This window comes from Cervus elaphus, chromosome 18 (genome assembly GCF_910594005.1).
Source record: "Cervus elaphus chromosome 18, mCerEla1.1, whole genome shotgun sequence".
NCBI lineage: Eukaryota > Metazoa > Chordata > Mammalia > Artiodactyla > Cervidae > Cervus > Cervus elaphus.
This window is the reverse complement of record NC_057832.1, coordinates 68,590,869-68,615,250: the sequence shown is the minus strand read 5'-3', so window position 1 is coordinate 68,615,250 and position 24,382 is coordinate 68,590,869. Positions and strand designations below refer to the sequence as shown.

At 38.2% G+C, this 24,382-nt stretch overlaps 1 protein-coding gene across 6 annotated transcripts in view; it reads right to left on the bottom strand.

The window, feature by feature from the left end:
- Positions 1-24,382, bottom strand: part of AOAH (acyloxyacyl hydrolase) — a 183,721-nt gene that overhangs the window by 54,683 nt on the left and 104,656 nt on the right. For 5 of the 6 annotated variants that reach the window (XM_043873042.1, XM_043873043.1, XM_043873040.1 and 2 more), the window contains exon 14: positions 7,450-7,532. The exons of the other annotated variant lie outside the window; for it this stretch is intronic. In XM_043873042.1, coding sequence (XP_043728977.1) covers positions 7,450-7,532 — 83 coding nt within the window. The remainder of the gene's footprint in view (positions 1-7,449; positions 7,533-24,382) is intronic. 6 annotated transcript variants of the gene reach the window in all.

Here is a 24,382-nt window from a genome sequence, read left to right as displayed (position 1 = left end):
GTATTTCTGTGTCTCTTTTTCTGTTTTGCATATAGGGTTATCGTTACCATCTTTCTAAATTCCATATATATGTGTTAGTATGCTGTAATGTTCTTTATCTTTCTGGCTTACTTCACTCTGTATAAGGGGCTCCAGTTTCATCCATCTCATTAGGACTGGTTCAAATGAATTCTTTTTGACGGCTGAGTAATATTCCATGGTGTATATGTACCACAGCTTCCTTATCCATTCATCTGCTGATGGGCATCTAGGTTGCTTCCATGTCCTGGCTATTATAAACAGTGCTGCGATGAACATTGGGGTGCATGTGTCTCTTTCAGATCTGGTGTCCTCAGTGTGTATGCCCAGAAGTGGTATTGCTGGGTCATATGGCAGTTCTATTTCCAGTTTTTTAAGGAATCTCCACACTGTTTTCCATAGTGGCTGTACTAGTTTGCATTCCCACCAACAGTGTAAGAGGGTTCCCTTTTCTCCACAGCCTCTCCAGCATTTATTGCTTGTAGACTTTTGGATAGCAGCCATCCTGACTGGTGTGTAATGGTACCTCATTGTGGTTTTGATTTGCATTTCTCTAATTATGAGTGATGTTGAGCACCTTTTCATGTGTTTGTTAGCCATCTGTATGTCTTCTTTGGAGAAATGTCTGTTTAGTTCTTTGGCCCACTTTTTGATTGGGTCATTTATTTTTCTGGAATTGAGCTTCAGGAGTTGCTTGTATATTTTTGAGATTAATCCTTTGTCTGTTTCTTCATTTGCTATTATTTTCTCCCAATCTGACGGCTGTCTTTTCACCTTACTTATAGTTTCTTTTGTAGTGCAAAAGCTTTTAAGTTTCATTAGATCCCATTTGTTTAGTTTTGCTTTTATTTCCAATATTCTGGGAGGTGGGTCATAGAGGATCTTGCTGTGATTTATGTCGGAGAGTGTTTTGCCTATGTTCTCCTCTAGGAGTTTTATAGTTTCTGGTCTTACATTTAGATCTTTAATCCATTTTGAGTTTATTTTTGTGTATGGTGTTAGAAAGTGTTCTAGTTTCATTCTTTTGCAAGTGGTTGACCAGTTTTCCCAGCACCACTTGTTAAAGAGGTTGTCTTTTTTCCATTGTATATCCTTGCCTCCTTTGTCAAAGATAAGGTGTCCATAGGTTCGTGGATTTATCTCTGGGCTTTCTATTCTGTTCCATTGGTCTATATTTCTGTCTTTGTGCCAGTACCACACTGTCTTGATGACTGTGGCTTTGTAGTAGAGTCTGAAGTCAGGCAGGTTGATTCCTCCAGTTCCATTCTTCTTTTTCAAGATTACTTTGGTTATTCGAGGTTTTTTGTATTTCCATACAAATTGTGAAATTCTTTGGTCTAGTTCTGTGAAATATACCGTTGGTAGCTTGATAGGGATTGCATTGAATCTATAGACTGCTTTGGGTAGAATAGCCATTTTGACAATATTGATTCTTCCAATCCATGAACACGGTATGTTTCTCCATCTGTTTGTGTCCTCTTTGATTTCTTTCATCAGTGTTTTATAGTTTTCTATGTATAGGTCTTTTGTTTCTTTAGGTAGATATACTCCTAAGTATTTTATTCTTTTTGTTGCAATGGTGAATGGTATTGTTTCCTTAATTTCTCTTTCTGTTTTTTCATTGTTAGTATATAGGAATGCAAGGGATTTCTGTGTGTTAATTTTATATCCTGCAACTTTACTATATTCATTGATTAGTTCTAGTAATTTTCTGGTAGAGTCTTTAGGGTTTTCTATATAGAGGATCATGTCATCTGCAAACAGTGAGAGTTTCACTTCTTCTTTTCCTATCTGGATTCCTTTTACTTCTTTTTCTGCTCTGATTGCTGTGGCCAAAACTTCCAACACTATGTTGAACAGTAGTGGTGAGAGTGGGCACCCTTGTCTTGTTCCTGATTTCAGGGGAAATGCTTTCAATTTTTCACCATTGAGGGTGATGCTTGCTGTGGGTTTGTCATATATAGCTTTTATTATGTTGAGGTATGTTCCTTCTATTCCTGCTTTTTGGAGAGTTTTAATCATAAATGAGTGTTGAATTTTGTCAAAGGCTTTCTCTGCATCTATTGAGATAATCATATGGTTTTTATCTTTCAATTTGTTAATGTGGTGTATTACATTGATTGATTTGCGGATATTGAAGAATCCTTGCATTCCTGGGATAAAGCCCACTTGGTCGTGGTGTATGATTTTTTTAATATGTTGTTGGATTCTGTTTGCTAGAATTTTGTTAAGGATTTTTGCATCTATGTTCATCAGTGATATTGGCCTGTAGTTTTCTTTTTTTGTGGCATCTTTGTCAGGTTTTGGAATTAGGGTGATGGTGGCCTCATAGAATGAGTTTGGAAGTTTACCTTCTTCTGCAATTTTCTGGAAGAGTTTGAGTAAGGTAGGTGTTAGCTCTTCTCTAAATTTTTGGTAGAATTCAGCTGTGAAGCCATCTGGTCCTGGGCTTTTGTTTGCTGGAAGATTTTTGATGACAGTTTCGATTTCCTTGCCTGTGATGGGTCTGTTAAGATCTTCTATTTCTTCCTGGTTCAGTTTTGGAAAGTTATACTTTTCTAAGAATTTGTCCATTTCATCCAAGTTGTCCATTTTATTGGCATAGAGCTGCTGGTAGTAGTCTCTTATGATCCTTTGTATTTCAGTGTTGTCTGTTGTGATCTCTCCATTTTCATTTCTAATTTTGTTAATTTGGTTCTTCTCTCTTTGTTTCTTAATGAGTCTTGCTAATGGTTTGTCAATTTTGTTTATTTTTTCAAAAAACCAGCTTTTAGCTTTGTTGATTTTTGCTATGGTCTCTTTAGTTTCTATTGCATTTATTTCTGCCTTAATTTTTAAGATTTCTTTCCTTCTGCTAACCCTGGGGTTCTTCATTTCTTCCTTCTCTAATTGCTTTAGGTGTAGAGTTAGGTTATTTATTTGGTTTTTTTCTTGTTTCTTGATGTAAGCCTGTAATGCTATGAACCTTCCCCTTAGCACTGCTTTTACAGTGTCCCATAGGTTTTGGGTTGTTGTGTTTTCATTTTCATTCATTTCTATACATATTTTGATTTCTTTTTTGATTTCTTCTATGATTTGTTGGTTATTCAGAAGTGTGTTATTTAGCCTCCAGGTGTTTGAATTTTTAACAATTTTTTTCCTGTAATTGAGATCTAATCTTACTGCACTGTGGTCAGAAAAGATGACTGGAATGATTTCAATTTTTTTGAATTTTCCAAGACTAGATTTATGGCCCAGGATGTGATCTATTCTGGAGAAGGTTCCGTGTGCACTTGAGAAAAAGGTGAAGTTGCTTGTTTTGGGGTGAAATGTCCTATAGATATCAATTAGGTCTAGCTGGTCCATTGTGTCATTTAAAGTTTGTGTTTCCTTGTTAATTTTCTGTTTAGTTGATCTATCCATAGTTGTGAGTGGGGTATTAAAGTCTCCCACTATTGTTGTGTTACTATTAATTTCCTCTTTCATACTCGTTAGTGTTTGCCGTACATATTGCGGTGCTCCTATGTTGGGTGCATACAAATAAAATTTTTAAAAGTACAAATAGGAAGCAATGGCTTCCTAGTAGGTCTAAAAAAAATATGATGCTTTAAGCCTCATTTTCTAGAGCTGTATAATATTCCATGTGGGTGTTTTTGTTCTTTGATTTTTACAGTCTCAGTTGACAGAACTTTTGACAACACTGGGACTGTCTGAATATCTCACTGAAGGAAAAACAGAGGGCAACAAGTGGCCAGTGTTCACTTTATGTCTATGGTGATCCTTAGCCAGATTCATTGACAACTTTCCAATAAACTGTTGAGCATGTCCATACACAGAGAGACAAAGCTGATCTCTTGCTGCAGGTCAGTCTCAGATGATAAGCTGGTGACTGTATTATCTTTGCTGGTGTCTCAGTGGAGTGAGACAAGCTGGGTACAAATTCTGGCTCTGAACTTTTTATTGATGGGATCTGGACAAAATTCTTGGCTTCTCTACACCTGTTTTCTCAGCTGTAACAATGTGGATATCATTCAGTTCAGTTCAGTTCAGTTGCTCAGTTGTGTCCGACTCTTTGTGACCCCATGAACTACAGCACGTCAGGCCTTCCTATCCATCATCAACTGCTGGAGCGTACCCAAGCTCATGTCCATTGAGTTGGTGGTGCCATCCAACCATCTCATCCTCTGTCATCCCCTTCTCCTCCTGCCCTCAATCTGTCCCAGCATCGGGGTCTCTTCAAATGAGTCAGCTCTTCACATCAGGTGGCCAAAGTATTGGAGTTTCAGTTTCAACATCAGTCCTTCAAATGAACACCCAGGACTGATCTCCTTTAGGATGGACTGGTTGGATCTCCTTGCAGTCCAAGGGACTCTCAAGAATCTTCTCCAACACCACAGTTCAAAAGCATCTACTCTTCAGTGCTCAGCTTTCTTTATAGTCCAACTCTCACATCCATGCATGACTACTGGAAAAACCATAGCCTTGACTAGACAGACCTTTGTTAGCAAGGTAATGTCTCTGCTTTTTAATATGCTGTCTAGGTTGGTCATAGCTTTTCTTCCAAGCAGTAAGTGTCTTTTAATTTCATGGCTGCAGTCACCATCTGCAGTGATATTGGAGCCCCAGAAAATAAAGTCTACCACTGTTTCCACTGTTTCCCCATCTATTTGACATGCTCTTAGTTTTCTGAATGTTGAGCTTTAAGCCAACTTTTTCACTCTCCTCTTTCACTTTCATCAGGAGGCTCTTTAGTTCTTCACTTTCTGCCATAAAGGTGGCATCATCTGCATATCTGAGGTAATGGATATTTCTCCCAGCAATCTTAATTCCAGTTTGTGCTTCCTCCAGCCTAGCATTTCTCATGATGTACTCTGCATATAAGTTAAATAAGCAGGGTGACAACATACAGCCGTGGCATACTCCTTTTCCTATTTGGAACCAGTCTGTCGTTTCATGTCCAGTTCTAACTGTTGCTTCCTGACCTGCATACAGGTTTCTCAAGAGGCAGATCAGGTGGTCTGGTATTCCCATCTCTTTCAGAATTTTCCACAGTTTATTGTGATCCACTCAGTCAAAGGCTTTGGCATAGTCAATAAAGCAGAAATAGATATTTTTCTGGAACTCTCTGGCTTTTCCGATGATCCAGCAGATGTTAGCAATTTGATCTCTGGTCCCTCTGCCTTTTCTAAAACCAGCTTGAACATCTGGAAGTTCACGGTTCATGTATTGCTGAAGCCTGGCTTGGAAAATTTTGAGCGTGTGAGATGAGTGCAATTGTGTGGTAGTTTGAGCATTCTTTGGCATTGCCTTTCTTTGGGATTGGAATGAAAACTGACCTTTCCAGTCCTGTGGCCACTGCTGAGTTTTCCAAATTTGCTGGCATATTGAGTGCAGCACTTTCACAGCATCATCTTTTAGGATTTGAAATAGCTCAACTGGAATTCCATCACCTCCACTAGCCTTGTTCATAGTGATGCTTCCTAAGGCCCCCTTGACTTCACATTCCAGGATGTCTGGCTCTAGGTGAGTGATCACACCATCATGATTATCTGGGTCATGAAGATCTTTTTTGTACAGTTCTGTGTATTCTTGCCACCTCTTCTTAAGAGCTTCTGCTTCTGTCAGGTCCAGGTGGATATCATTAAAGATCCTCAATTCTAAGAAATGTATTTTAACACATTTGATACTGGGTTGAGAGCTGCAATCTATATGTTGTTGTTTAGTCCCTAAGTCGTGTCCAACTCCTTGTGACCCCTCATGGGCTGTAGCCTGCCAGATTCCTCTATTCATGGGATTTCCCAGGCAAGAATACTGGAATGGGTTGCCATTTCCTTCTGCAGAGGAGCTTCCTGACCCAGGGATTGAACCTGCGCCTCCTGCATTGGCAGGCAGATTCCTTACCGCTGAGCCATGAGGGAAGTCACTGTCATTTTCCTCTCCTTAGCACTCCACAGAGCTAACACAATCAGTGGTATCTTAGAATTGAAGAAATACAATATGATACAAAATAATATAATATGTTTTATGTAACAAATACTTGCTTTATATTTGTGGGAAGAATTAGGTGAAATATTTTACATAAATTGTTATTGCATTTGGTAAGAGATTAACACCAGCTATTATTTTATCAGTAAGAAAAGAGCTATGTTGTCCTTACAACAGAAGATTTGTTCTGTGTAGAATATATATTATAAAAATGTTATTTGTAGGTCATATACTTAGATAAAACTTGTACTGCTTGGGAAATTCTGTAATACTCTAGTTGATTAGAGATGGCACAGGGATGGCAAATAGGTTTAACTTTCTGTGCCAAGTCTAATCTGTTGATGATGACTGTCAGATGTGCTGTACTGTGAGAATCGCTGAGGTGGAATCTGAGTGCAGCAGACAAGAGTGCCAAGGTGTATTAGGAATATTTTCCCCGGGCTTTGGAAGATGGAGCGGCAACACACACACTAAGTGTCTGCCATCTCTGCATTATTGTCACAAAACATTGCTTGGCAGCTCATTAGGCAGTAGCCAGGCCATGGTTTCATTGCAAGGACTGATGCTGAAGCTGAAACTCCAGTACTTTGGCCACCTGATGCACAGAACTGACTCATTGGAAAAGACCCTGATGCTTGGAAAGATTGAAGGTGGGAGGAGAAAGGAAAACAGAGGATGAGATGGTTGGATGGCATCACCAACTCCATGGACATTAGTTTGAGTAAGCTCTGGGAGTTGGTGATGGACAGGGAAGCCTGGAGTGCTGCAGTCCAGCACCATGTCTGGGTCACAAAGAGTTGGACACAAATGAATGATTGAGCTGAACTGAACTGAAGGTCATGGTTTATCAATCAGGAGTTTAGTCAAAATTGTGTGGCAATTGACTGAATCTGGGTCCAAGGTGGAAGGTGAGAACCACACAGGGAAGAGGCAAACTCAGAAGACACAGATGTGTGAGACACACGGGAAGTGGATGGAGACCTGGAAGTCACGACACCACTCTGAAAACAAGTTCCTTTTTAAAATGGCTTTGGGGGATTTCAGCCACAAACTCTTAGCTATTTTTCTTAAAACCCCAAGACCGGTAGAAATGTGGGTGATGGTTCACCATAGGGAAAGCAGAGTCTTTGCAATGACCTGGATTTCAATCAGCCCTTGTTTCGGTAATGCTCACTCAGTTCTTGCCTCCTGAACCTTGAGGTCCTCACTCTGGCCTTTCTGGAACTTTGCTGCTGGATGACTGAGACACCCCTGCAGTCTTTGCCTTGACTGCATCTTGTCTCATTCTCTTTTGCTGTGGGTGAAAGGCTTTGAACCCAAGGCCCCCCTCTCAGAAAAGGCAATGGTATTAGAAAGGGAATTTGTTCATTTTAGTCTTCTTATCTAATTCTCTGCTTTTGGGTACTCATGAAATAAAACTAATCATTACAGGCACATTGGTGAAGATTTAAACAGAACACTACATACCATTTTTGGAAATATTCTGATAGTCCCTGTGATTGCAGTGGTTTCTTTTCCGTAAACGAAGGTAAATAGAGTTTTGTTTAATTCTGGAAGAAACATATATGTGTATATTTAATTTCAGGACATTTACAAGATAGAGTTCAAAGAAGCATGTTTTTATTGTGATTTTTTAAAATGTGAAAATGAACTCAGAAAATCAAATATCTGCAGACACATTTTCTCTAAACTATCAATACATTACTAGGAATTGTTATAAGAACAGTTCTACAAAATGGGTTGCATTGATGTGATAAGACCAAATTTCTTCATTTTTTTAATGAAGACTTCCAATCATCCCTTTCTAACCTTTTAACCAAGAGCTGTTGTAAATCTCTTGAACAATTGATCATTTTTACCAGCTTGATTATTTCAAACCTGACCATGTTCCCATTCTTCTTTTGGTTGTTGTGAAGCTGTGGCAGATGCTCTTGTGGTCTTTCAGATTCATTTCTCCCCCTTCTTCCATTTTACTTTTTAATTTGTTTTAATTTAATTAAAAAAACTTTTTTGGCTGTGCCATGTGGCACATGGGATCCCCGTTCCCCAACCAGGGGTCAAACCTGCATCCCCTACATTGGGAGCAGGGAGTCTTAACTGGACCACCAGGGAAGTTCCCCCCACCTTCATCTATTTCAATAGAAGTTTTAGTAGGACACGTGTCTGCTCCCTGAATGATGATGGCTTTACTCATCTTTACCTGCAGCTAGGAGTGTCCACCTCAGTAAGCTTTGGACCATGAGATGGAAGCGGAATTCTCCAGTGACACTTTCTGGGAATGCATCTCAGGAAACAATTGTCTGGTGACCTTGCTTAGTCCTTTTCCTCCCTTCTGCTGCCCACAATAGGATAGCTGCCATTTTGGACTACGGGGATAAGTTCTACACTGAGAAGGCAGAGGGGTGAGAGCTGAGCTCCCGTATCAGACCTGGATTGCATATGTGAGAGAAATAAACTCCTCTGTTATCTTATTTAAATTCCCAGACATTGAGTTTCTCTGTTACTTATAGCTGAATCTATTGGGTTAGCCCAAGAGTTTGTTTGGGTTTTTCCATAATCTCTTACTTAACATTCAATAATAGTAATGGACACAGATCTTAGAGATGAATTTTCAACCAGTAGCAGGCTATAACTGAACATATTTTAAGTCACTTCCTTGCCTCTTCTTTGTCCCATCTTTGATTTTCTATCTTCTTTTGCCAAATTTTAATTTAATTTAAATGCAATTTAATGTTATGTTCTCTATACTTTCATAGGCTTCCTAAAATCCTTTTTTGAAATAAGACCAGGTATAAATTAATGAATGATAATTAAACTCAGACATTTTTGATTATCTTCTCAAGTGTATTTTATCTTCTCTTCATTAAAATAGACTTCCTGTCTCACAACCTTACATAAATCACCATTTATTTTTAAGTGTTATATAAGTTTCACTCATTGTATTAGAGTGCTTGCCAACTGTTTCAGTGCTTCAGACAGGTAAGCATGTATCAGGTTTGGGATACATATTTGTATCCCAAATATATACATATTTGGAATGCACTGCAAGTAGTGTTCTTTCTGAAGTCTAAGAAAACTAATGATAATAGAAAACAAACTTGTGGTTATCAAAGGAGAAAGGGGAAGGGGAATAAAATAGGGGTTTAGTATTAACTCATACACACTGTTGTATATAAAATAGATAATGGAACAGGACCTGGAGTATATATAGCCCAGGGGACCATACCCAATACACTATATTCAATATTCTGCAATAATTTATAAGGGAAAAGAATCTGAAAAAGAATAGCTTTGCTACACATGTGAAGTTGATACAATATTGTAATCAACTGAATAGGTTTGCTATACATGTGAAGTTGATACGACATTGTAATCAACTATAATAAAAACTCCAAATCCGTGCCCCACCCGCCTCGCTAAATCTTAATGGCATATATGTGTCCTGGGAGCCCTTCTTCACCCTCCTGGGGATTTTCTTCACTTCTTTCTGACTTATTGGATATCTCACTTCCTGGAAGGCCACATTTTTCTTATTTTTGATGGAGCATACTTTTAAATACTATGTTTGAAGGATGTGTGGGAAGTAACATTATTATTAGCATTTGTATATCTGAAACTGTTTTTACTTCTTGACTTGGTGAGGTGTAGGGTGGTGAGGTATTGCTGGTGACGTGGAGGGTGGGCCCAGAATCATAGCCTGTCACACCATAAGTACAAACACAAATAGGGTTAATAGGACTTTTTGGGGAAAAAACTCAAATAAAGAAGTAGCAGTGTTCATTTGGTTTCTGAACTCTCATTATCTGATAAAAAGGTGTCTCAGACAGTACATAGCTAGACTAGCTATATATTTTTACAGAAAGAAAACTCTTGAGTATATAAGTCACTATGTAATTTAATAATAATAGATTTCTGGGATATCTAATTGGTTTGTTAAAAAGGAGGAATCCCTTGGCTTCTTGCTGAGCTACCAATAGGAAGAAGGAGATAGGCCTCTAGGACCATCAGAGTCTGCTCATTGACCAATGTGGTAGATTTAAGAATGGCTTCATATCTTTGACAATCCTACCCTTAAATCTTGGCTGTCGTGTTACCTCTTTCACCAATAAGATGTGGTGGAAGTGACACTATGCCAGTTTTGGCTTGGCTTTTAAGATTCTTGGCAACTCTGGTCTCTTAGAGCCCTGGTCTATCATCTGAGAAGTCTATCTTTCTGGAGACATCATGTAAGAAAGCCTTACAGTGGAAGCAACCAAGATGTCCTTCAATAGGTGAATAGACAAATGAACCAGGTATATCCATACAATAGACTATTGGTCACAATACGAAGAAGTGAGCTGTCATGGCATGAAAAGACAGAGATAACTTAAGTGCATATTGCTAAGTAAAAGAAGCCAATCTGAAGAGGCTACATACTACATAATTCCAACTATGTGACATTCTGGAAAAGGCAAAATATAGAGACAGTAAAAAAAAAATTGGTAGTTTCCAGGGGTTATGAGGAGGGAGGGGAAGATTAACAGGTAGAGCACAGGGGCTTTTTAGGGCAGTGAAACTAATCTGTATAATACTGTAATGGGGAATATATGTCATTACACATTGTCAAACCTCATAGAAAGCACAACACAAAGAGAAAACCCTAATATAAACTATGGACTTCAGTTAATAATACTGTATCAATGTTGACTCTTCATTTATAACAAATGTACCATACTAATGCAAGTTGTTAATAATAGGGGGAATTGAGAAGATGAGGCATACATGGGAATTCTCAGCACTTTCTGCTCAATTTTTCTGTAAACTTAAAATTGCTAAAAAATTAAAGTCTATTAAAAAAAAACAAAACCCTACCTGGAAAGGAAGAGAGGCCCAGCTAAACCCAGCTTTCTGGTCACCCCTTCTCAGGCATTCCTTTACAGCCCAGCACTACGTGAATATCATCAAGTGTCTGTGGTCAGTGCCACATGGAGAGGAAGAATTGGCCAGTCAAGTTCTGCCTGAATTCCTGAATTTCTCACGGTGCCAAACTGTGAGATATAATAATGACTTCTTTTAAGCCACTGAAATTTGGGGTACTTTGTTACACAATAATAGATATCCAGAAAGGATGCTTATAGAATTCTAGGTTAATTTCATTTTCCCTCAGAAGTTTCAAGGAATCAATTCATTGGCTCCTGGCCTCCTAGTGTTATTGTCTGAAGTTATTCTGTGTCGCAATCCTTTTAAGAATCTGAGTAGCATCTATTCTGAGTGTTCTGAAGCGTCGTGATGATGGGCTCGGCGTGGCTTTATTTTCATTCAGTGTTAGACATTTGATGGATCCTTTCAACCTGTAAATTCATGTCACTCAGTTCTGAGATATATTCTTGAATTATTCCACTGATGATGTCTTCCTTTCTTAGAACTCCTGTTATTTGGGTATCGGGTCACCTACTCTGGTTCTCTGATTTTCCTAGTTTTTCTGTCCTATTTTCTATCTCTTTGTCTTCTACTCTATTTTCTGGATAATATCCTCAACTTGATTTTTTTCAATACATCTATGAAAATCTTCCTATATCACTAGTATAATTTATCTTTTTTGTTACCTGAATTAATATATTCTCTTGTCTTTTTGAAGATATTCATTTTAATTACTTTTATAAGTGGGATGTTGTTGTTGCTGTTCAGTCACCAAATCAGGTTTGACTCTAATTAGAGTTAAAAATTGGTTTTTTTTTTTAACATAGTTTCTGTCTTCTTGAAGTTGTTTTTCTCTTTATTTTATGCTGTTTTTTACATTTGAAATTTTTCTAATATATCCAATGATCTTGGCTTGTTGGCTTATGTTTAAAAGTGGAAATCAGTTGAAATCTTAAAGTGGATTGGAAAGTAGGCCTGCTGGGTGTGGCTTGCTATCTATGGTCCTCACTAGTGGGTGAGCTGGCTGGGTCTTTCTCAAGGAACGACTGCTGTCAGAGTCTTTGGGGCTCCTTCCTCTTGGGATGTGCAGATTCCCCAGAGAACGGTCTTCTAGTCTCCAGCTGGGTTGCCAGCTTTCTGAGGCCAGCAGTGGGTGGACCTTAGATTCAGCATGCTTGCGTTTTCATAGGATGTTCCTTACCACACCCAGTCCAGAAGCTCTTTATTTTGTTATCCTCAGAGAATAAACCCTAGTCTCATTCAGAATAAGGGAAGGGAACCGATCTGAGGATCTTACTACTTCTTCAGTAATCTTCCAAGTACTCTTCCAACTACCACTTGTTTTTAGCCTCACTTTCATGTCTAGAACTACTATATGAAGCCAGTTCCCAAGTCCTTTGCAATTCTGCAGTGTAGACTGGTTTATTTCTCAGTCTTCCATCCTCCTAGCTTGGGATGCAACTTCCCTGAATAGACTAAGTCAGTTACCACTTGTCCTTGTGTTTCAGGCTTTCAACATTTTGTGACTGTTGGCTCTTTCTGTTCTCTTTGTCCTTGTGGACAAATTCATTTTCTGTCATTTTAGTGGGGTTTCTCAAGAGAGAGAAGTAAATGCTTTGTTCAATCTGCTCTTCTACCCAGAAGCCTGAAATGAATACTTTATCCACTGCATCATTTATGCCCTCTGCGTTGACTATTTTATTATATTTCAAAAAAGCAGATGGGAAGTGGACATTAGATCTGAGTTCAATGCTAAAATAATTTCACGGTCAATAAAGAGGGGTTATTTTCCTTTGGGAAAGTAATTGTTACCAATATTTAGCCAGAAATATATTTTTGACATCAAAAATCATTTCTAAAAATAGAATTTATGTACCAAAATACTGTTTCGCTCTTAACCTACTCATGGAGAGTAAATAGTGTGGATATTAATAATATAGGTACAGTTCTAATTCTTTCATTACAGAAAGAATATAGAAATCTTTACCAATAGCTGAATAGTTCCATTACTATTTCTGACCACAATTACTATTTCTGAATTTTGGAGATGAGGTTTTGTACTAAGTACTAGAAACTATTTCACCTAATCAAAGACACTATTTTCTTTCATCCTCATTCTCAATACATAATCTCCCTTAAAAATTTTAGGAATTAAATTTCTCATGCAGTGCTCAGGGATTCTAAGAAGATAAAAGGATCAATACAATATGTTGAGAAGCCTGTAATACAATATTTGAGATGCCTATAAACAGAAAAGATTGCTTAATAGAAAGTTATTTATATACAGCACCAGTGTAACTTGAATGAATAGGCTAAGCTGAGGATACCATGCATAGTAAGGTTAACTGATCACCATTCTGGTTTCACATCCCCCCTCTGTTTGCTCCCCTCTCTCTTCTCAGACTCAAGTTTCCCATATGATCTTTATTTCTCTATTTTTCCTCTGTTCTACCCAGTCCAACAGAGGAAAACCCAGTACAATGGGTTAGTAGAAGAGGTGACAGCTTCAGTTCTGTAGTTGAGGAGTGCGGAGAACGAGTACTTAAAAGCTTTCTTTCTTACACCTTCCATACTGTCTGAGATAGGCGTGTCCTCAACATCCAGAGTAGGCTTGAAAGTTCACCATATTAAAGTCCCAGTTTCATCAGCCCCATCTATTGTAGGGCCTGGGAAGTACAGCCATTTCACCGACACTAGTCAGATTTTTATTTTTAACACCAACATTCAGAACAGATACATCTTAGATCTACTAGTGGCTTTTCCCAACATGGTCTCAGAAAACACACAAAAACCCACTTTATCTAAGAACCTTCGAAGGACCACCACCCCTACTCCATTTCACTATGACTGAAAGAAAAACACAAGAGAAAGAATAAGACCAAGAACAAGCCTCAAGAATAATGTGGACAAATGTGTGGCTTTAAAACTGAAAAAATGGTCACATCCTTTGTTGACTCAGAGCAGAACCCATTTGGAGAGAGGCAACAAAAACAGTTTCCCAAAGGGCTTAGCATATCAGAGGTTTTTGGGATAAACCAAATATAATATTATTGAAGCAACAGAGATGTACCAAGTCCTTATGAAGATTCTGAATCTATTTCTGAACTCTCATCAGGAGCACAGTCAGTTTGGGTATAAATTCTGAGATACTATCAAGCTGAATATCAGGGAGTAAGTCACAGGCAAAAACATTGGGGCTTGGAAGGATAGCAACGGGGTGAGGGAGAGATAAATGGTAACATTTGATGGGAAGGATTAGGACTGGGGAGTGTCCAGGGATAAAGGTGGATAACTTAGAGACAACACAGACTTTATTCAGGGACCTCTATGACTAGGAAGTTTTAAGAAAAGGGTGAATAATTTTCTTTCCAAGTGGTTGAAGGTCAGGCCAGCATGGGGCCAGGGAGATAGATTAAAGAGTTTTTTAAATTCCTTCTAGTTCTTTGATACTAGCCACAGCCCAGAGCCCTGTGGAAACCTTAATTCACTGCATCAGAGAAGAACCAAGGTTTCAGCTTCAGAGAGAGATAAACATGTAGAATATGACTCGTGTATTCAGAGAGTCTGGCAATGGGCTAATTATGCAGGGGGAGTTTGCAGGGGTGAGGATGACTACAGAGGAGGTCCTAGGAGTTCAGACTTGAAAAGATTAGCAAGACAGCATGATAGATTTTGAATCTGGAACGGCAAAATAGTACGGGGAAATAGACTTCATGGGCATCATGTTCAATAATTCATGAGCCTCTATATTCACACGAAGCTTCTTACCTGTTAACTTTGCACAAAGATTCCTTTCTCTGACCTTCTCTGAGCTGGCAGCATTATAACTCTCTCCATCCTCATGTTTGCAGCCTCAGATGTGATTCTGGGCCACTGTATCAGGGTAAACATTTAAACTGTGATAAAACTGGGGGATTTAAGGCTGTGGATATTTATAAATCCGAAAAGATCACTTGTGGCATAGAAGAAGATTGTTTTCGTAATCTCAACAGTGTTTCTCAAAGGATGCTCTGTACAACACTAGTTTCTTGAGATGTATATCTTTCTCATAAAACACACACACATTACATAGTTCTGTGGTCAAATTAGTTTAGGAAATGTTTCATATTATACCTTGGAGCTAAGCAAAGCTTTTGGGGCTTATTGAAGGCTCTGATAAACCTTACACTGATTAAACTTGTTTTCCTTTATTTAAATCAGCACTTCCAAAACTTATTTGACCTAGGAATCTTCTTAAAAATGTGTGCAATACCTTTTAACATCTTGTGGAACTAGTGCTTCACAGAACAGGTTTTGAAGAACATTGATGAATTATCTCTGTGATCTACATTTGAGCATTATGGCATAGCCTAAAATCTCAAGTTCAATCAGCTACAAGAATCCTACTAGAAAAATTTGGAGGTTGTACATATACTTTGATCAATCTAGATTGCAGTCAAATTATATCATTCCAGACAAAAATTCACATCAATGCTTAATTTCTTCAAATAGCAGATCTTTCCTTTGTTTTATTCTTTTTATTTGACTACTGAATGGATAATTTTACTTTAAACTTATTTTTTCCAATTTGTTGACTGCAGTTGTTTTAATATTGTGATGACTTTTTGCTAATTTCTCGTGGAACATATTTATTTTAGAACACACTTAGAAATCCAAGGGCTTAAGTTACACTGATTTATTTTTATATGCATCCCGTTATGCAGCTGGTGATTCAATTCATGCTGTTTATACTCCTCCTCCCTTGTCCCTGGCATTTTCCCTAAAATGTTAATTCCTGCAAATCTGATTTGATTTAGGCAATCTGAGAAATTGCAAGGGAAGGAGGTTTGTAGATTGTACCACACTCTGCAAATGTAAAGTAATGTCATTATGAACTTACTCAGTGATTCTAATTATTGAATACCAACCACAGTGCCACATAATGTGCCAGGGGCTTGGGCTTCAGAGCGAAGTCAAGCCTGATCCCAGTACTGGAGATGCAGAGTCTGGTGTGGGGTGGGTGGAGTGGGGAGACAGTGAGTAAACAGTTGTGACAAGTGAGATGATATTGGTATTGAAGGAGCAAAATAGGAGCACAGGAGAGAATTGTAGAGTCAGATGTGGGTTAGTATGAAGATGCTGTCCAAGGAACTGACTCCTAATTTTGGTTGGTGAAATACAAATGGGAGTAACTAGATATGACAAAGGTGAGGCCTAAATGCCTACAAAAAATATTCAAACTCACTCGTAATCAAGAGGTTACATACGAGAAAAATATGTAATAAAATAAAATGTAATAATAAAACAATATGCAATAAAATACTTTTTGTTAGATTGGAAAAAATTAAGAAAATGGGCAATATTCAGTATTGACAAAGGTGTGGGGCAACAAGTATTCTTATGCAACATTTTGGGGAATGTAAATTGGTGCAGCCCTTTTGGAAAGATTATAAAAAATTAAAAATGTATACCTTCTGATCCAGCAACTTTTTTCCTAAAGACATTCTCATATGTAGTCATAAAGAGAACTATAGGTAATTCATTAGAGAACTAATGGAATTTGTGAGGACTTGGAATTAAGTTGACTGTCCATCAGTAGGAGAATGAAACAACCACACTATGAAATATCATGCAGAATTGCATCAGAATGGAAAATGCTTCAAGAAGTATTATGGAAACATTAATTTATAGTATATTATGCACAGTATGATGTCATTTATGGGAAAACCCCAGCAAAGCATTTATTTCTTCATGTACAAACACATAGAAAGAGTCTGTTAGGAAACCACACTAAATTGATAACAGGGCTTTCTTCTGGGAATGGGAATGAAATTAGGGGAGGGCTTTGATTTTTTTATTACATACCTCAGTACTTTTTGTAAAATAAAAATGTGTTCATGGTTTGAATAAATAAATTAAAAAATAAGTAGGGTTAAAGGGGACATTGTCTCAATGGAGAGATCTGTCAGTACAAGGCTGGAAGAGTCCTGGGCTAGGAGTCAGTGTCCTCAGATGGCCCTTCCTGCCCCAAGCCGTGCCTCTAATGCCTGCCTTCCATCCCTTCCTGCCTTGTCTAATAACTGTTCCTGCCTTTGTCTGCCTTTCTCCCTCTTCTGGATCTTTCTATCTCTACAAGCATGTAGTAGAATATCTCATCTAAAAATGTCTCCCTTATCTCTTATTCCCTGTGAGCTATCACCTCACTTCTCTGCTCCCTTTGATAGTAAAACCTGTTTAGAGTTGTGTATGTTCACTTGCATTTACTTCATTACAACCTGAACCTATTCTCTCCAATCAGACTTCCATCTCTGCCCCATGAAATGTGTCTGGTCAGAGTGTCACCATGATCACCATCTGGACACTCAGTGGTTCTTCTCAGGGCTCATCTTCCACTCCCTCTCCCACCATCTAGCTTCTGGGCACTTCTCCTTTGGAAATACTTTCTTCACTTGGCATCCAGGACACCAACTGCTTCTAGCTTCCTTTCCCTTTTAGGGTGGTTCCTTCTCTTCCCAAACCGCTATGTGTTGGCATCCCCCAGCCACTGTCCTCAGTCACGTTTCTTTTTCATGCTCATTCCCTGTAATAGAAGGTCTCAATTTTTTGCTCTCAGGACCACTTTATGTTCTTAAAATTATTGAGGAAATCAGAGAGCTTTTTTTTATGTGAGTTATAGCTGTCAATATATATATACTGGAAATTAAAACTTACAAATTTAAAAGATCATTTAATTATTAATCATTTTAAATGATAAATCCATTCCATATTAACATAAATGAAATATTTGTTTTCTAAAAACATTTTTTTCCCAACTCCTCCCCCAATTAGTGGGAAGAAAGGCATCATTTTACCATCTTTAATGTCTGACAATAGAAGACAACAGGGTTCTCAAATCTGCTTCTGTATTTGTTGTGATGTGTTCTTTTAAGGGAACTATATGAAGGAAATCTTGTCTTAAATATACATTTAGGTGGAAAAGGGAATAAAATTTTAATATCCTTTTTAGATAACAACCAATAGCCTTCTTTGATTCTATACCAAAACTCAGCAAGTAGTTATCTCTTAAAAGACTGATTAGTTGCCATATGGAATCTGAAATGGATTTTTTGCACTATGTTACATTCAAGTGATTTAGCTTGTCCTTTGAATGGCATGATTTCCTATATCAAACATTGGTCGTTTAGAAAATATTGGTTCACTGAGTTATGCAGGTATTCCAAATGTTGATACAACTTATGATGTTATTGTTCTTGTTCAGTCACTAAGTTATGTCTGATTCTTTGTGACCCTGTGGACTGCAGCATGCCAGGCTTCCCTGTCCTTCACTATCTCCAGAGTTTGCTCAAGTTCATGTCCATTGAGTCAGTGATGCCATCCAACTATCTCATCTTCTGTCTCCCCCTTCTCTTCCTGCCCTCAATCTTTTCCAACATCAGGGTCTTTTCCAAACAGTCAGCTCTTTCCATCAGGTGGCCAAAGTATTGAGCCTCAGCTTCAGCATCAGTCCTTCCAATGAATATTCAGGGTTGATTTCCTTTAGGACTGACTGGTTTGCTATCCTTGCTGTCCAAGGGACACTCAAGAGTCATCTCTAGCACCACAATTCGAAAGCATCAATTCTTCAGCACTCAGCCTTCTTTATGGTCTAACTCTCACATCCATACATGACACGTTATGACACAATATTGAAAAATCATACCTGTTGCTAGCACCATGTATCTCATTAGAAAGGACTTGGAGTAATAGAAAGTTGTCAAGTTCATAGCAGAAGATAGAATTTTTCAAAAATTCTAAATTTTCTCTGAAAGCTCAAACTTTATGATTGGCAACCAATACTGTCAGTTGTTTTCCTTGAAGTGACAAGCTCATTTCATTCATTGTAGATATAATACCTGCCATATACACAAGTCTAAATAACTATAATTTGTTTTCCAGTCTTTTTCAATAAAAGGTGTTCCATGAAAAACTGACTAATTCAGTTTTCAACTCCCTCACACAAGTGCCTTTCTTTAGGCCAAACATCATGTTTTATTTTGCAGCAGAAGTGCTCTATGCATATTTCTGTTTCATCAGATGACATTCTTAAAAATCATGTACTTACTTTAATAAAATTAATATTTTTTTTCCTATTTTATAGGTGGCATTTTCAAGGGCAGATGTCCCCTCTTTTTTAATCTAGGAGGTGTGGAGGTGAAGACCACTATGATTATTATTATGACTTAGTGCAACTTTGATTCATGCTCATATGTCAGCAGTTTTACTCACCATTGCTTTTTTTACCTCATTTAAATGGCTACACAGTGCAAAAGACAACTATTGTCTTAGCATTGCTGTGAGGATACTGTTCTTACCCTGAAAGGGTCTTAGAGACCCACCCTCAGAGGTCCATGGACCACACCTGGAAAATCACTGATGTAGTCTATCTCCTACTCCAGTCAGCCTCACCCAACCTCAGATTACCAACTCTCTGGCTAATTGTTTGTTTTGCAAAGTATAATTATAAGATGGCTAATCATTTGCAATTGTATCACATATAATTTTTGAATAATGGATTTAATAAGGTTATTAAGCCCATTAGTGCCTTGTATGTACATGTCTTCTTTTTTTTTTTTTTTCCAAACAGGAAATTAGGTTAGCAAATCTTAGCTTCAAATCCCTTCTCTCCAATTTTATCTTTTTAATGCTCCAAGTGACTTGGTTTGGAGTTATACACTGCTTTTCAAAATTGTTCTCTCATATAATATCTATTGGGTTGGAGAGAATAGATAACCTTTAACACTCAGATTCTAGGACACTTCTCATCAAAGATTTGTGTTTAAATGTCCTTGAATAGCATTACTGTGCCACTTATAACAATGGCTTTGTCTATTTCTTTCTAAGTGTTTGCTTTGTTTCTGGCCCAAATAGCAAATTTAAGTCAGAAGCAGAGGGAGCAACAGCTACTCTAGAAAATTCCATCTACTTTGCACCAATTTATGTTGGCCCACTGGTCTCACTCTTATTTCTCTAGCTTGATATGGTAACTTTGGTCATTGCTTTTGGTTCTTTTGGCTTTTGTGACTTTTTAAAAATTATCTATTTATTTATTTATTTTTGGCTCTACTGGGTCTTCCTTGCTGAGCACGGGCTTTCTCTAGTTTCGGCAGGCGGGAGTTACTCTCTAGCTGCTGTGTGGGGACTTCTCATTGTGGTGGTTTCTCTTGTTGCAGAGCACAGGCTCCAGGGCATGCAGGCTTCAGTAGTTGTGGCTCATGGGCTTAGTCGCTCTGTGGCATGTGGGATCTTCCTGGCTCAGGGATTGAACCCGTGTCTTCTGCATTGACAGATTCTTGTCCATTGAGCCCCTTGGGAGGTCCTGGCTTTCATGACTTTTTAAGGCTAATGGCAGTTTCTTACTTTTTTTTTTTAAAGTTGTGATTGTTGCCTTGCTCTTCCCTCCAGCTGGTTCTGCCTCCCAGCTTTGAAGAACTTCTTTATCATTTAGCCCTGGCAGGCAGAACTTCTCTGAAGTTCTTCTCTGAAGGCCTAACTTTCAGAAGGGGAGTTGGATAACCATAAATGCTCAGGTTAGATGTGTTGGGTTCAGGTGGTTATTTCTGTTAAGGATTTGGAGTCACCCATTCCCCTCTCTGGCCGTTGTTTGGAGAAAATAGGATGCATAAAAGATAATAATGGAGAACCATTTTAATTAATAGCTGGTCAAACACCTAATGCAGGGCTTACTATGCATGAGCTCGACTTCTATTGCAGAGTAACCCTGGCCCTACAGAAATTTGGTTCCTAGAATGTTTCAGACTCTGACCCACAAAATTAGTCACAAGCCCCAGTTAGCTAAGGGTTGGAAAAAAGCATAGAAGGTGGCAAGAAGGAGGAGCATCTCTCCCCAGCAGTTTTCCTAATGGTTCTAATTCAAGCAGCAGCTAAAGAAGGACATTGACTCGAACGTCATGTTGCCCTAACAGCAACCAAACCTGAATAACAGAGAGAACTTCAGAGATCAGCAGGTGCAACTCCCCTTCATCACAAAAATGAAGTCCAGGAATGGTAAATGTTCCACCTGCAGCCGTACAGAACCAGCACCCTTTCATCTGTAAAAACAGACTTCCTTCTACGCTACCATACAGACTCACAGTGCTCTGGAATTTTAGATGTTGCTTTTGCTGTTGACACACATTACCATTTAAGTTAAAGATGTACAACAGAATGATCTGACTTACACCTATCATGAAACGATTATCACAATAACTTTGGTGAACATCTATCATCTCGTATGTGCTCAGTCGCTCAGTCATGTTCGACTATTTGCCCATGGACTGTAGCCCGCCAGGCTCTCTGTCCATGGGGTTTTCCAGGCAAGAATACTGGAGTGGGTTTCTATTTCCTCCTCCAGGGGATCTTCCTAGCCCATGGATCAAACCCATGTCTCCTGCGTCTCCTGCATTGGCAGGCAGATTCTTTACCACTGCACCAACTGGGAAGCCCCATCATCTCTTATAGATACAACATAAAATACTACTTTCCTTGTGATGAGAACTCTTAGGGTTTACTCTCCTAACAACTGTCATATATAATGTATAGTAGTGCTAATTATATTTATGATTTTGTATATTATGCCCCTAGTAATTATTTATCTTATAACAGTAAGTTTGTACCTTTGTACCTTTTGACTGTCTTCATCCAATTCCTCCTCCTCCTATCCTCTGGTAACCACAAATATGATCTTTTTCTATGAGTTTGTTTTTGTAATATAATTGAACTATAACACTGTGTTAGTTTCTGATACACAACATAGTGGTTCAATAGTTTTATGCATTTCTAAATGATCACCATGATAAGTCTAGTTACCATCTATCATCGTACAAAGATATTACATAATTATTGACCATATTTCCCTCACTGTACACTTCACTCCTGAGACTCACTTAGTTTGTACCTGGAAGTTTGTATCTCTTAATATCCCTCATCTATTAATATATTGCTTTTAAACAAGAAGTTCTTCCTTCCTGAAGTTTTGGTATTGTTTTATATCCTTCTATATAGGTTACCGGGTCTTGACTTCTTTAACTGAAATAGGATTTTCCTATTACATTAGCTGTGTTTGAAAGTATTCTGAACACAAATAACTATTTTTAATCTTTAAAAAATAGATTTTTCTTCTTGCTTATAGAGTTCTCCCTATTGTCAGGCTCCCAGACCCTAAGCTGCCAGCCTCATTTTTTGTTTTTGCCTTCAACCTACTCAATTTCTTTCGGAAAGCACATAGTTTTAAGGGATATTACTTTTTGAATTTTCTGAAGCCTGAGAGTCAAGAGAACAGATTTTATTAATGTTGACTCAACTGAGTGATGTAAAGATTTGTAAAACTAAGTGGTTATGTTGTCTCTTAATGCATGCATGTAATTTCAATTAGAGTTACTTTCATCTCGTAAAGGAGATATTAAATTTTGAGTGGGTGGAGGGTTTGACAGAAGAAAGAAAGAAAAACAACCATCTTCTCTTCCAAATGACATTTTTTTGCTTTCAAAGGTACATTTTTTTTTTGCTTTCAAAGGTACATTTTCCAAATAACACTGTGAACATCCAAAGGGTGAGGCAGGAGGCAGTTTTCAGAGATCCAGTTGAATAGAGAAATCCATAAATTTCATCCCATGTTGATAAGCATTTGGACCCAAAGGAACATTTGCTCAAAATGCCCGAGGCAGCTGCCACATCTCTCACAAACACTGCTTCTAAGTCAATGTTCTGCTTATTCTTCGGGTTCTGCCAGAAGAGGATCCTCATTCTAACGCCAATCTCTCTTTAGTGATTTAGTAACTCTTTGTTCTTTAAAGGAGATTGGCCTAGCACAGGTTATCTGAAGGGATAATTTGCATTCCCTTAATGGATCACAGCCTTGTTGTCATGGCGAAGGGGCTTGCATAACTCAATGAAGCTATGAGCCATGATGTGCAGGGCCACCTAAGGCTAAAGGTTCATAGTGAAGAGTTCTGACAAAACGAGTCCACCAGAGGAGGAAATGCCAACCCACTCCACTATGTTTTTGCCACAAGAACCCCATGAACAGTATGATTCTCAAAATCCTTCAAGCTAGGTTTTAGCAATACATGAACTGAAAACTTCCAGATGTACAAGCTATGTTTAGAAAAGGCAGAGGAGCTAGGTATCAAATTGCCAACATTTGTTGGATTATGGAGAAAGCAAGGGAATTCCAGAAAAACATCTACTTCTGCTGCATTGACTACACTAAAGCCTTTGACTGTGTGTGTGAATCACAACAAACTGTGGAAAATTCTTAAAGAAATGGCAATACCAGACCAGCTTCCCTGTCTCCTGAGAAACTGGTATGCAGGTCAAGAAGCAACAGTTAGAACCAGCTATGGAACAACTGATTGGTTCAAAATTGGGAAAGGAAGACATCAAGGCTGTATATTGTAACCTTGCTTATTTTTAACTTAGATGCATTTTACATCATGTAAAATGCTAGACTGGATGAATCACAGCTGGAATCAAGATTGCCAAGAGAAATATCAACAACCTCAGATATACAGATGATACCACCCTAATGGCAGAAAGTAAAGAAGGACTAAAGAGTCTCTTGATGAGAGTGAAAGGGGAGAGTGAAAAACCTGGCTTAAAACACAATAATAAAAAGACTAATGAAAGGTTGTTGCTGAATCACAAAAGATACTGGGATTCTTGTCCTCCAGAGGAGAAGAATTCAATCTGGGGCCAGAGGTGAGGCTTGATTACTCAGAGCTTTTGTGTAATAAAGTTTTATTAAAGTATAAAAGAGATAGAGAAAGCTTCTGACATAGACATCAGAAGGAGGCAGAAAGAGTGCCCCCTTGCTAGTGTTAGCAATGGAGTTATATACATTTTAATTAGTTATTACAGTGAATCAAAAGAATGTCTGGAGGTTATAAAGACCTTACTAGACTCACTCCCAGAATTTACATTTTAAGATAGCAGGATTAACAGAAGTTTTTTTCCAGAAATTTTCCTCAAGCAGGATACATTATTGTTATATAATCCTAAGGAATGTAGAGGGAAAAAAAATTTGTCCTTTCCTCCACCTTGAGAATTCCAGACCCCTCTCTCCTTGGGGACCCCTGGAGTTCTTATCAACCTGCCTAGGAATTGACTCTCTCACTAAGATGATGGCATCTGGTCCCGTCATTTCATGGCAAATAGTGGAAACAGTGACAGATTTTATTTTCTTGGGCACCAAAATCACCATGGATGGTGATTGCAGCCATGAAATTAAAAGACGTTTGCTCCTTGGAAGGAAAGCTATGACAAACTTAGGTAGTGTATTAAAAAGCAGAGATATCACTTTGCCAACGAAAGTACATACAGTCAAAGTGATGGTTTTTCTATCAGTCATGTACTCCAGTTGTAATTCATAAAGAAGACTGAGTGTCAAAGAATTGATGCTTTCAAATAGTGGTGCTGGAGAAGACTCTTGAGTATCCCTTGGACTGCAAGGATATCAAACCAGTCGATCCTAAAGGAAATCAACCCT